General features: G+C 45.5%; 1 protein-coding gene across 2 annotated transcripts in view; it reads left to right on the forward strand.

Annotated features, from left to right (window-relative positions):
• The window catches only part of ASTN2 (astrotactin 2), a 598,062-nt gene that overhangs the window by 320,080 nt on the left and 264,294 nt on the right, over positions 1-13,688 (forward strand). For both annotated transcript variants that reach the window (XM_090021411.1, XM_090021412.1), the window contains one exon: positions 7,433-7,583. In XM_090021411.1, the coding sequence (XP_089877537.1) occupies positions 7,433-7,583 (151 nt within the window). The remainder of the gene's footprint in view (positions 1-7,432; positions 7,584-13,688) is intronic.

Consider the following 13,688-nt stretch of genomic DNA (forward strand, 5'->3'; position numbering starts at 1 on the left):
TGAGCAGGATGTATTTTGTGTCTCCCTCTGTGTGTGTACATGTGCATTTGACATTGCTAGGATCCAAAATCACGCATTTCTGACCCACAGAATATGTTCGTATTTTTACTCCCATAAGCTTAATATTCTGGGAGCTTGGATACAGCACGGGCATGGTGTTTCAAAGCATGGTTAGGGCTTGAGTAGCAGCTCGGTTGGCCATCAAGTGATTACCCAACCCAGGTTTATGTAGCCTAGGCCATGGAAGAGCCAGAAGGGATTGGCCTGAAGTTTCTGGCATTCTGAAGGCTGAGTTGATGCTGAGAAGCCCTTCCTGTATATCCTGTCTTGCCATAATGGATCCAGTGGGTCACTTAGTTATTTTAGCTGCAGAGAAAAGTAGAACAACAAATTAAAACTTTTCTTAAAGGAAGCTGGCTGATGTAGGGAATCCAACCAAAACCTCAAAGGCAGTCCAGTCTTATGCTTCCGAACCTCAGATGATCAAGGTATGTTCTCCCTAATGCCCAGCCATACACAGTTGGCTAAACTCTCTTTCCTCTGGTATCCAATGAACTATTTGTGTTGGAGACCAATGAACTATTTGTGTTGGAGACCAGAGATGGGACTTGATAACCCTGTGTTGCAATCTGAAGTGACTCCAGTGTCCCCATGACCCTCCGGGTGCTGACGAGAGGTCAACAGCGATAAAACCGAGAGCGCTGAACACCCTGGCAAGGCAGGGTTGATGTTTTGTTCCCCCAGCAGGTGTGGGACAGGAGCAACCACAAGCAGGGAGCCATTGGGTTCAACGTGTGACGTAGGACAGCCAGGCATGGTGATGACATATAATGCAGCAATCGGAAAGGGCACATATGAATGGTAGAACTTGTCAGCATCTGTTAGCTGTATTTATTCCCCGCATAAATCCAAGCAGCTAGCTCAAACTGACAGTGAGATGGGACCCGGGCGAGGTATGCGCCCTCCAGAAATCAGCTGGAGGCTGAGGGGACTGGAGGCTGTTTGGTCTAAATCTCAGTCAAACAGGAGACATCTGACTGGCTTCCCTTGGCAGCCCACCAGCTGGATTTTTTTTTGTTCATTTAATACCCAGTGGTGTATCACCACTGACATTTAGAGATCACTCTGTTTCCATACGCATCACGTCATTGCTGGGGTCTGCAGGATTTTTATTAAGAGGCTGAGCGGTACGGTGTGTCAGTGCACTCGCCCCTCGCCTCCCAGTGGCCTGCCCACTTAGCATTTAGATAGTGTGTTCTCAGCTGCGGCTCTCAAAGGTAGGCGGGCATCATTACCTGCCCCTTTTGGCTGACTGGGCTACGGAGAGCTTGACCGCCTTGCCTGAGGTCCCTCAGCATGCTGTGGTCCGAGCCAGGAATGAGACTCAGCATGCCAATTTTTGTGCCTGCAGCCTTACCCAACCAACCATGCTGTTGTTGCTCATGGAAAGAATGGATTTGAAATCCTCGGCTGATTTCTTCAGGGGTGTTTGTTTGTTCTCTTTCCCTTGTGTGATACTTGGTGAAGTATAGCCCATTAACCATTTGAGTGGGGAAGGATGGCAGATCAAAACTGAGGGGCAGAGCTGTGGGTATGTTTTAGCAGGGGGGAAATGGGAAGTAAGGGCCAATAGGTCAAGATGAGGTAGTGATAAAGGGCGAATCGCTTTGACCATGAAAACCTTCAGCACAGCCACGCAGAACGTGCTGGAGTAATAAGGAGCGTTTGCAGACTGCTCGTCATTAAAGAGACTGAGGACTGGAATAGCTGGGGACAGGGCAGAATTGAAGTGCATCAGCAAAGGTGGTAAGGAGCTGTGATGTGGAAGAGTAGGAGGTGCTGCAGGTCAGGGTGGGGAGGCACGGGCAGGGCTTTGCAAGGAGCTCAGGACTGAGGTGCAGGGACAGAGCTACACATGTCAGGAGTGATCCATGTCATGTACCCAGCATTGAGCCCTGGCTGTGCAAAGAATTTAATTAGATATTGTGAGTGCTCACAGTCACCCCCCAAATTAAAAACAAGAGCTGTGAATGTCAAGGTAAAAGAAGCCTTGGACATGCCTGGTGAGCACAGATCCTGGCTCCTGACACCTTGAACAGCCTCTTTTGGGAGGCACAAAGCAAAATTTGCTCCCGGTTTGCACTGAGGTCAGCATCAGTCCTCTCATCAGTGACTTCTCCTCTTGTCAGTCTCTGTGTTTAAGTAATGTTCTTATAATGTAACAGATGCTTATGCAGAGTCAATCCGTCCAAAGTCTAACAGCCCTTCTCTGCTTGGAGACAGTGCCGTCACCCCACTCTTCTCAGCGGTGACATTTGAATGTCTCTGTCTGTCTCTTTCTTCCATCGTCCCCATCTTCTGAGGAGGTTAATATTTTAATACACTTAATGGCTCGTTCAGGCTCATCAGCCCCTGTCCATGTTTTGTCAGCAATGATCCATTACAAGCAGGCGTGATTTCAGAGAGCAAGGTTTCTTCCCCCTACCACCCTTCTCCTGTCACTGCCGGGTGAAATAATCAGCTGTTCAAGAGGCACAAAAGCCTTTATCATTCTGTATTTCCAGTTTTAATTAAAAGAGAGACTTGCTCCCCCTCCCCTCCCTAGCCTCAGCCTGTCCTCCAGCCGCACTGTGGAAGTGCAGCATGCTGTAAGGATGATCCGCGCTGTGCATGGTCCTCTTCAGTTCTCAGGGCTGCTCCGCTTTACACTTGCAGAGCTGGCCCGGGGGTCCCTGTTGCAGCTGAGCTTGTATAGGCGAACACCGTGGAACTAAAGCTGGATTCCTCTCCTGTTGTACACATGCTAAAGCTACACAGCACCAGAGCTTTGTGGTTTGTTTGTACATAAGAAAATCAGTCAGCCCCACAGTGACCGCGAACGAAAACCATTGCTTTTTTTTGGTGAAAGAAAAATGTAGTTTGGGTTGCTGTTTTTTATTTTTTTAACTTTTAAAAACCTTTTTCAATTCAGTTTTGGCAGTTTCCAAAACAGAGATGTTTGGAAACAGAAAATCAAGGTGAATGCCTCCAAAATGTCAAAATTCATCAGTTTGTCTTTTATGACAAGATGTTTATGGTTGTCCAGAGTTATGCACTTTATTCAGCCTAGCTTGATGAACAGCTTTGCTCCCATCCTTTACAAACTGCATATTTCACTGAATAAGCTCTTCCCCAAAGAAACTTTACTTAGCTGTAGTATGCTCTCTCCTTTGGGAGGAGATGCAGACCCTAGTGGGCACATCTACACCTATGCTTTATGAGCAGTATTCTATTTTCCTGCAAATTAAAGCATCACATAAAAACTTTGTGATTATGCTAATGTGCAGAAAATATGCTATTGTGCAATAAGTGTCACTTAAAAACAGTGCACGTTCATTACTATACATTAAGGCAGCCTAATGCACATTTGTTTAGTACCTCACATTGAAGGGCATTTATACACATACTTTTTCGTCCTGTGACATGCCGGAGATCTGCCGTTTCAGAGCAGACTCAATAAATTGCCTCAATTTACTGAGTCTGCTCTGCACATGAGCTGACGCTTACCATGGTGAGCCACTTGAATAAGTGGTAAAATGCACATCACTGTGAAGAAAATGGTGGCAGTGTGCTTTTGAACTAAAACACCGCCATTTTCTCAGTGCTGACATGCATTTTGCCATTTGTACAACTGCAAGCATCGCAGCACTGTGTGCTTTTCAAAGTGCCTGGTGCTGTGCTACTTACATGTGTAAACATATCTGGAGGTACTAAATATAATGCACATTAGGAAAAGTGCCTTGATGCACATGTAGACGTGCCTAGTGAGAGCTCAGGACTACTCCAAAGTGTCTCAACACATATTTGAAGCACTGCCAAGAAATACGATAGGGAACTTCAGCTTGAGGCATACAGCAAGTGCAGCAAAAAGGAAGGGCATCAGCGCAAACCCAGCTCCTTAGCTGGAGGATGAAACCTGAGAAATGTTAGCCATGATGAAAGTGGACAGGCAGTTTAGACATGTGTGTAAGATGGCCAGATCTGTTGTGACAATTACTTGTGCTTAGAGAGCACTTTGAAAACAAAGTATACTATGGGTACTTAGCTCTTAACAAATCTTCCATCCTGCATTTCCCCTTATAAGAATCTGGTAGAATCCAGTGGAAAAGAAAAAACTCTGCTCCGAATACTTCACTAGGTGTACAAGGTGCGTGTGGATTTCCAAAAAGCCTTTGGCAAGGTCCACCCCCAGAGGCTCTTAACCAGTTTAGGTAGTCATGGGATTACAGGGAATGTCTACTCATGGATTAGAAATTGGCTTAAAGATAGAAAGCAAAAAATAAGTATGAATGGTAAGTTTTCAGGATGGAAAGAAGTAAATAGTGGGGTCCCCGAGGGATCTATGTTGGGACCTGTTTAACATATTCATAAATTATATGGAAAAGGGGGTGAGTAGCAAGGTGACTAGATTGGTGGATGACACAAAATTAGTCAAAGTGGTAAAGACCAAGGTGGACTGTGAGGAACCCCAGAAGGATCTGGCACAACTGAGTGAATGGGCAACTAAATTGCAGGTGAAATTCAGCGTAGAAGGCTAGGGATGGACATTACACATAAACCAGCTTAAGTGATCAGAAGCTGGTTTAAACCTGTAACAGAACAGATGTTCAGTGCATATAAACCAGTTTGAAAATGGCTGAAACCAGTTTGAGATGAACCTAGTTGAATGTAATATCAGACTTCACTGATTTGGGTCAAACTGGCTTATGCAATGTCTGTCCCAAACCCCCTCGCTGGTTCAAGTTAAAACAGATTCCCCCACCATCCTGGCATGCTTTCTGGGCTGGGTGGGGCTCCCTGCTCCACAGCAGGGCTCCACCCCCCACAGCTAGCTCCTCCCCTCTGCTCCTTGGCTACAGCTCCAGCAGAGACTGCAGGCTGCTCTCCCCCCCACCCCCCAACTCCCTGCTAAGCAGCAATTCCTCCTTCCCCTCCCCTCCACCTTGTGGAGAGGTGTCTGTGTATTAGCTAGCAGACCACATGCTGGCTACAATCCATGCTGTGGCAGACAGGACAAAGGGAGAACCAACAGGTAGCTGGTAATGTCCCTTGTTGTTTTACTAATGGGCTGATCAATACTGACTTAGGGGTGATAAACACTGTTATCTATTCCTACTGGGCTGGTAGGGGGGAGGGAAACTCGCCCCTAATCAGAGCATCTTGCTAGGGCCTAGCCACGCCCCCCTCAGCTCAGCACTGTGAAAGGGAAGGGAGGGCTGCTCTAGTACCCCCCAAGTTTTTAGGGTGAGCCACTTCAGGCATGTGCCTGCATGTCTGGGATGTCTGTACAACTACAAAGTGGTTTAGCCTAGCCAGGTTAGACTAACCTGCAACAATTGAATCAGTTCAGGCTCAGGCTTTTTGAATGTCTGTCCCTAGCTGAAAAGTGTAAAGTGATGTGCATGGGCAAAAATAACCCAAACTATACCTACACTATGATGGGCTCTACATTGGCTGTTACCACACAGAAAGGTGATCTGAGTGATTGCGGACAGTTTGTAAAAAAACATCAGGTCAGTTCAGCAGCTATAAAAAAGGCAAAAAAAAAAATGTTGGTATTAAGAAGGGAATTGTTAACAAAACTGAAAGTATCATCATGCCCCTTTATAAATCCATGGTGTGTCCACACCTTGAATACTGTGCCCTGTTCTGGTCCCCACACTTAAAAAATAAATAAATAAAATTAAAAAAAAGATACAGAAGAACTAGAAATGGCCAAGAGAAGGGCAGCAATGATTATTAGTGGTATGCAAGGGCTTCCATGGGAGGAGAGACTAAAGAGGCTAGGCCTATTCCGTTTAGAAAAGATGCTTGAGGGGGACATGATAAGGGTTTACAAAATACTAACTGACAAAGAGATGGATTTATTATTTACTCTCTCTCACCACTCAAGAACTAGGGTTCACAAAATGATCCTAGTAGGAAGTCAGTTTAAAACTAACAAAGGAAGTTCCTTTTCACACAGCATGTAATTACAGCATAGATCTCATTGCCCCTAGATGTTGTGGGAGCTGACAGTTTAGCCGGATTCAACAAATTGTTGCAGAAAAAGAGCATCACGAGCTATTTAGCACAGAAGTTAGTGATACAGCCTCTGAATTAGAACTTCCTATACCTTAAATACTGGAGGCTGCAAGTAAAAGGAGCAGTGAAAAAAAGCCCTGGTCGTACCCAGTTCGCTCTCCCTTTCAGCATCCACTTTCTGGCGCTGTGTGACAAAGGATGCTGGGCAAGACGGACCTATGGTCTGACCCAGGGAATGGCAATCCGTATGGCCTTATGTGGTTCTAAGTGGCTAGGGTGGGTTTCTTCGAAGTGCTTTGGTCGCTGAAAGCCAGTGGGAGTGTGATCTTCCTTGGTTTAAGCATCTAGGAACTTTCAAAAGCCCCTCAGTCCTAAAGACAGACCTGGCGTCTAGATTGTATCCTGGGCCTCTGTCCTGGGAGCCGTTTTGCAGGAGTAAAGTTCACCACAAAGCAGTGGAATAACTTGCACAGAGGGCAGTGGGATTGCAGCTAGTACTGAGAAACCTGACTGCCACTGCCTGCTGCCCATGCCTACTGAGTAATCCACTCATCATCTCTCTTGCTTTATTCCTCTAAATGTGCTTTTATTGGCTGCCTGGAAAACAGCAGTATTTGAAGGATTAGAGGGCAGCTGATGTATGAATCTAAGGATGTCTCTCACTCTCTTATGCTGAAATGTTTGTGTGTGTATGGGTCTGTGCATATGTGTGTGCATGCATAGATGCGTGTGCGCATGTGTTGGTCCAGCATGTGGAAAACGCAGGTTATAGGCGACCAACAAGTTACTGCAAGGTAAGTGAAGGTGTGAACTTGCAGTGTGTTTGCTTCTCTGTAGCAACTACTTGTGTGCATGCTTTAACCCCCCCCGGTAAAAGAGACAGCTTACCTTCCAGGAACTTGCTCCCTTTTTTACCGCAGGGTATGAGTGTACTTGCAAGCAGTTACCACAGAGTAGTTCATGCATACTCCACTTACCCTTCCAGTGCCTTGTTCGTGTGTCCGCAACTCTAGGTACAAGTCCTGCTCTGCCTGGTTAAAGACAAAATTCATCATCCCAAATGCCCTGGAATCAAGTAAAACAGGGGCTTCAGATGGGATCCTCCGTGCCTCAGCTAGTGCCAAGTTGTAGGACAAGGGGGGCATTTCTTAGAGCCTGGGACCAGAAAGAATTTTCTGACAAAGCCTTCCTGGAAACCAAGAGAACGCTATGAAGCATTACAGCTTTGTAGAAACAGCACAAGTTGCTGAAATTTTGTACAAATATTCTGAGCAAGTCGACTCTTTTTTTTCCCTTGGACAACCCTGCAGGCAAGCTGCCTACAGTCTGGTTCATTTCCCAGTTCTAACAGTGTCTTTCTCTCTCCAAGGGAAGAAGCAATGTTGTCCACCTACTTCGAAACCATCAATGACCTGCTCTCCTCCTTTGGGCCAGTCCGAGACTGCGCACGCAACAATGGCGGCTGTACCCGCAATTTCAAGTGTGTTTCAGACCGCAAGGTGGACTCCACGGGCTGTGTGGTATGTACACAGAGCTACTGCTCTGGAGAAAGTGTGTGTTGTAGGGAGATGTGCAGAAGGAGGCATTTTTTGCTTTTTGTCAATACAAGCTAAGGAATCGTTCTTGCCTTTTGGGAGGTATTACTGGGGATCTGTCTATCCCCATGATTTTTATCATTTTTAGACTCAAAGCACCCCTTTGGAAAATGGTAGCGGTGCATTTTTGCTTGTATTTTTTACTACAAAAAATAATTGAGCAATTGTTCTCTTGCAAAGAACTTAGAGACCACAACAGCTCAGAGTGTTTTTAATACTATGGATTCCTATTTGAAATCTCTGAATTTATCTTGTGGATCATGTCTGCACACCTAACAGTGCTGAGTGTGAGGGACCCCACGGCACCCTTGAAAGGATCTCAAGGCAATCCACGCTGTCAAGTAGAGGATCGCTGGTCTGTCCCTTTAGCCCTCCTCTTCTCTACTGCTTGCTATACTAGGCGAGAGTGAACTTTTCTGGCCCACATGCTTGGGTGTCCTGTAGGATCTCCATACATGTCTGGTAGAATCATTTCAGTTGCAAGGAGGGGGTCATGGTGAGGAGGCAAATGCCCCCCATTCCTGCTGGTTACACTGGATAACACATGAGATTGCTGTCTGAAAATTTGGACAGATGAACGAGTTAAAGCCCTTGTGACCCTTTCAGCCTGAACAGTAAGCCACTTTATGTTGTCTTACCTAGCTGTTGTCATTAGGAAGGGAAATGGGTGATTGGAGTCAGGTATTTTTTTGATGGGATTTGGTTATTGACCCTGGATGTTCACAAAGGCCTGTTTACCTGAACATAGAAACTAATAGCAACAGGCTGTGGCCTTGCTCAGATACCCAGTCTGCCTCTTGAGCAAGTACTGTGCCAAAAATAAGTCCTGTTTCTTAACTTCTGCCCTGGACCATGGTTGCCACTCTTGCTTTCTGCTGCTTCCCTGCTCACCATACACATGCAGAGAGCTTTCCAAGCAAGCTCTTCACTCCCTTTCCTTTGCACCCACTTCCTAGGAAACCTTCCTAACCTCACGACTCAACTTTGCTCAGGCCACGGTGTGCAGCCCTGCGTCTCATGCAGTAGCTCTATTGCCAGCTCCAGTTCTCATTGTGTAAAGAAGCATTGCTGCTCCTTTCATGGTGTGCTCAGCACAGCACACCTGTGGCCTTTCAGCTGATCTGCATCTGATGGGAACACAAACAGCTTCCTACAAAACAGCTTTCTACAAGAGGGTGTTGGTTGCTGTAGGTTTGGTTTTTACATAAACTCTGGAGGTGTGCATATGTCAGGAAAAATGTTCTTTGCGCAAAGCTTTGTGAAGCCGAGTCAGTTCTTGATTTTCACAATTAGTTTTCCTCTTTCTGTAAAACAATCCTGAAAACAACAAACAAATTAACACGGGGCTCTAGTCTGGTGGCATAACTACATGCTTTAAGCAGTAGTATGGAGTGTCTGTCACAGGGGACCCATCCCAGCCCATTATACAGACAATGAGACTGCCAACCATGATATCTCTGCCCTGTACATACATGCAGGTATGCACGCTTGTGCTTTTTCCCTTTCTCATTGTTATGTATCCCTTGCACACATACCTACAGGCTGCCACAACTGTACTTGTGACCTTCCTGCATGTTCACCTACAATCACACTTGTTAGGGGTTGTGTTTTCTTTTCCTGTACATACCTTCTTGCATCCAGTCATAAACATGCTCACACAAACTTGTGCTGTTTCTCTTGTGCTCACATACTTCCTACACAACCAGATACTTGCTCACTTTCTGGCATGCATACACATGTATGTGCACAAACCCAATACACACACACCCACATGCGCACACACATGCACGCTCTCTCTTCTTCCAGCCCCCTTAACATCCTCATACTCCCCCAATCCTAAAGCCACTCTATTCAGCGTGGAAGTATTTCCTGTTCCCCCTCCTTGTCTCTGTAGAGGCAGAAGTTAAGTGTCTCTTTACTTATTGAAGATGTTTATGTACAGTATCCTGGAAAGGTCAGACTGGAGTGATGCTGTCTCTGGGGTGGCTTTTTCATTATCCCCCATTTCCAAGTGCTTGGTAAGGACATTTAGTATTGCAGCCGGATGGCGCTGATGTGTTGCAGGCCGTACTTTGCAAAATGTATCCTTACACGATGGTTTCCTCCCACTCCTCCTTTCCCCTTTTCTTCCTTTCAACTTCTCTCACTCTTTTTTTCTGTGGGGTTTTCCTGTTGTTGTTTTGTTCCATTTGCCATTTTGCCCTGACAATGAATATGCCTCCCAGATATTGTCAGAGCCCATTGGAGTCGTGGTTGCTGCAGGCTGCCAGGAAGAGACACTGAGACGCCTCTTCTTAAAAGTCAAGATGTATTAAGATAGAAATTGTCAATAAATTACAGGCCTGGCGCTCCCCACGCCGGCACATGGAGCGGCGGAAATTGAAATCTGTGTCACTCTGGGAAAACGAGGCCTCCCTCCCTACTCGATAATGACTAAATTAGGCTGTATTTGAAGAGAACAAAACAGGAAAGGAACAGGGAATTGGGGGAGGGAGCGGAGGGAGAAGGAATAAGAAATCACCTTGGTGTGCCTTCTGTTCCCTAATGGCTGTGGGGGAGAAATAGAGCAGCCTCCACATGGGTGGAAATCCCTGGCTGCCAAGAGGCACTGGGCACTTGCTTGTTCAGGCTTTCTCAAGGCACAGACACCCCTGCACACCTTCACACATGCACATAAAAACACTCATGTGTGTACACATGCACACACTTATGCAGGCATGTGACCACTACTGATTTCTAGTCTACATCCTTGCAGCAGAGAAAGGAGATGAGTTGGCTCCATGAATTGCCAGGATCCAGGCCACTCTTGGACAGGCAGAAGAGCCCCCTCCAGTCCCCTTCCTTGCCAGTCTGAGAAGGAGCAGGGATAGCTGTAACAGACGGTGTGAGCTCACAAAGCTTTCATCTCTCCCTCTCATCCTCTCCTTTATTCTCTCTCTTTTTCATCCCTTGCTTCTCATCTTTTCTTTCTCTTCTCTCTCAGCAGCATAAATAGAAAATCCCAGGCTGTCCTGCGGTGTTTGAAAGGGGAGGAATCCCTGCTGGGCTATGAAGCAACTCCAGTCCCAGTGTGCCCAGAGAGCTCCCTAATGAGTGATGGTGGCTATACTAGGAGAAGGGCTGACGTTGTGGACAGCCCCATATTGCTCCATTCACAGGCCTCAGCTGTAGCCTGGCATGAACACCACTGTGCTGGTTGCATGGGGAATGAAGGACTGATCATGGCCTGGGATGACTGCAGGAGAGTTATTATAGCCCTTCCTCTGGGAGAGCTGTTACTCAAACTGCTGCTCCCTCAACCTTTTGGAAATTGTCGTCTTTCTTCTCTGTTTAAATATCAATGGGAGATTGATTTGGGATTTTGGAGGAAAATCAAAGCTGGCTCAATGAGCAGGCAAATTGATATCAGATGATGAATGATCTGGAAAGCTAAGCTCCATAGTCAGACACACTGAGGGACAATGTCAGTCAGTGGCCGCTAAAGTGAACATTCGCTCATGGTTGACGCTGTGATCAGGAATAACGTGTCATCGGGGTTTGTGCATGTCTCCGGGGAGGATTCTTCAAGAAGAAGAAGTGCAAGGCTTTGTGTGCACTGCAGATGCTTTTGGTGGAGCTCGCACACCAGGGCTGGAGTAGTTCTGCTGGCAAAAACCCTGCTGTGGCCACAGCTCTGCTGGCAGAAGCCACCATTGCCCAGCTGAGCTGCTGCTCTTTGGAGGACAGGATGTTATTCAGGCAGCTGAAAAACTTCTCCTGCTAGCACAGTTGTGTCCACATCGGGGGGCCTGGCTGTCTTCATGCTGACGCTGTAATTAAGGCAGCAGCAGCCCCCATAGAGTAGCAGAGCTTCTGATTCCCTGCTGAAGAAGGGCTCATCCCAAGAACACTTGACAGTCATTTTACTAAGCCAGCCTCTGGGAATGGTGCACCAAAATGGGATCTGCTGATAGCGTCCACAGAGCATCATCTCTGAGAGAAGGAAGGGCCGGGGGTGATGATGACCAGGCTGTGGGAGGATCCAGAGCTGAGAGAAGGGAGATGCCTCTAATAATCACTTCTCTGGTTTCTGTTCCACTTAGCTTCCCCTCTTCCTGAGGCAGTAGAGGAGGTAAGGTTGAACAGCATCCCAGGAATAATCCCTTCCTGCCAGACTCAAACCTATACATCCTGTACCAGTCACCCACACCTCTCGGGGTGAAGCCATGGAAGGGAAGGGATGGGCGTATCATGAGGAATTCAGGTTCCTTATGACCCAGCCTTCAGTCCCCATAGGTGGAATGGGAATAGTGCTGCTTCCTCTCTCTGCCTTCTCCATGTGGTTCTTAAGATGGAGGGAGATTAAGACATCTTTTTACAAAAATAAGTGAAATTTAGGTTTATTTTTATGGATTTGCCCGGGTGCCAATCAGATTTTCAGGCTGAAATGTAGCATACTAAGCTTGACAATTTGTTAAGTACTGTCAGCAGAATTGGCATGGAGTTAAGGAGGTACATTTTTTTAAATTGAATCCAAGGGGAGTTCTCTTACTAATGTTAACTCCAGGTGCTTATCAGGGCAACCTTTACCTTGGACTGTGTTTTTTTTTAAATCAGTGCACTAATTCTTACCCAATCAACAACTTAATAATCTTCTAAGAACCACGTAAGTATATAATCAAAGGTTCATCAATCAAATATAGATTCAGCTAAGGTTCTAGGCATGTATTGAACATAATTTATTCATGCAGTCGTGTAAGCAATTAATATTGACCAGGGTTGGTGGTTGCCTTCTCATTTTCATTGGACATGTTCCAAATTGCTCTCAGCTTTCAATTGTCATGCTTATTTTGCTACTTCCATTGCTATCCAGTAGATGGCATCAGGTCAGGGTATAATCATTTTCTTATCGGAGGCTTTTAATGTTTGATTAATTTCAAGATCCTATTTCTAGATTACCCAAGCTAATAATTGAGGTTGCCCCTTGAAACCCTTTATTTCAGATATCCTTGGTGATGAGCTTCTCTTTCGCAGTATTGCTTTTCCTTTCTTCCCATCTATTGCTTTTCTAATACATTCCAGTCACTCACTCTGCTTTATACTCTTCTCTATATTGTCCTTTCACAGCATCTGATGAAGTGAACTTGGATTCATGAAAGCTTATGATCTCTCTCTACATATGTATTGTATTTAGTTTGTCTATAAAGGTGCATATCTATCCTGCCTTCCATTTCCTTCTTGTACCATATCATTCCTATTTGATTGTTGCTAACCAGGTCTTTGATGGTCACTCAGTATTTAGTAGATCCTGGTCCCTTTGAGTTCTATATATCTTTGATTTGCACAGAATGCAAAACATTGCATTGGAGAAGAAAGGACAAATGATCATGCATGCACACATATTTGGGTAGGTAAATGTACAGTTTTCCATTTGGGATAAAAGACACACTAAAGAAACACACCAGACTATCCATGGCATATTTGATTCATAAGGTGGACAGATGTGCAAGTCATGATTTAGGATAAAAATGTGAATTGCACTTTATGGGAAGAATCAAGGACATACCAGTAACCCACCAAGCATTCATACAGAATCACAGCTTTCCCACCCATTTCTTGATCTTGTTTCACTCCCAGTGTACAATGGGCCACTCTGCAGATTAAAAAGTCTAGTTATTCTTGCCTGGTAGGGGTTCTCTTCAGCTTGTGAGAAGAAAGGCAGTTTCATCCACTCATGAATTGCAGGTGTGTAAGACTTCCTGGGGAACCAGTACTTCATGTTTAGCTTAGGTGATGTTCCTCAGAGAATATATCCCAAGTGTTTGTATTGATCCCCATAGTTTTCAGTTACAAGAGGAAGCTAACATGTTGAAACATCTATACATATGGGTCATTGCCATGGAAAAGAGTAAAAAAGGAACAGAGTGTATGCTTGTCCATGTGTGAGGTATAGACATGTATATGCACAACACATGCATATACACAAACATGGAGTAGGGTTGGAGTGAAAGTCCATAAAATGTATGAGGCAAGAAGGTTTTTGAGATGTCT

This window comes from Crocodylus siamensis, chromosome 11, assembly GCF_052110815.1.
Source record: "Crocodylus siamensis isolate JL-2025a chromosome 11, ASM5211081v1, whole genome shotgun sequence".
Classification (NCBI taxonomy): domain Eukaryota; kingdom Metazoa; phylum Chordata; order Crocodylia; family Crocodylidae; genus Crocodylus; species Crocodylus siamensis.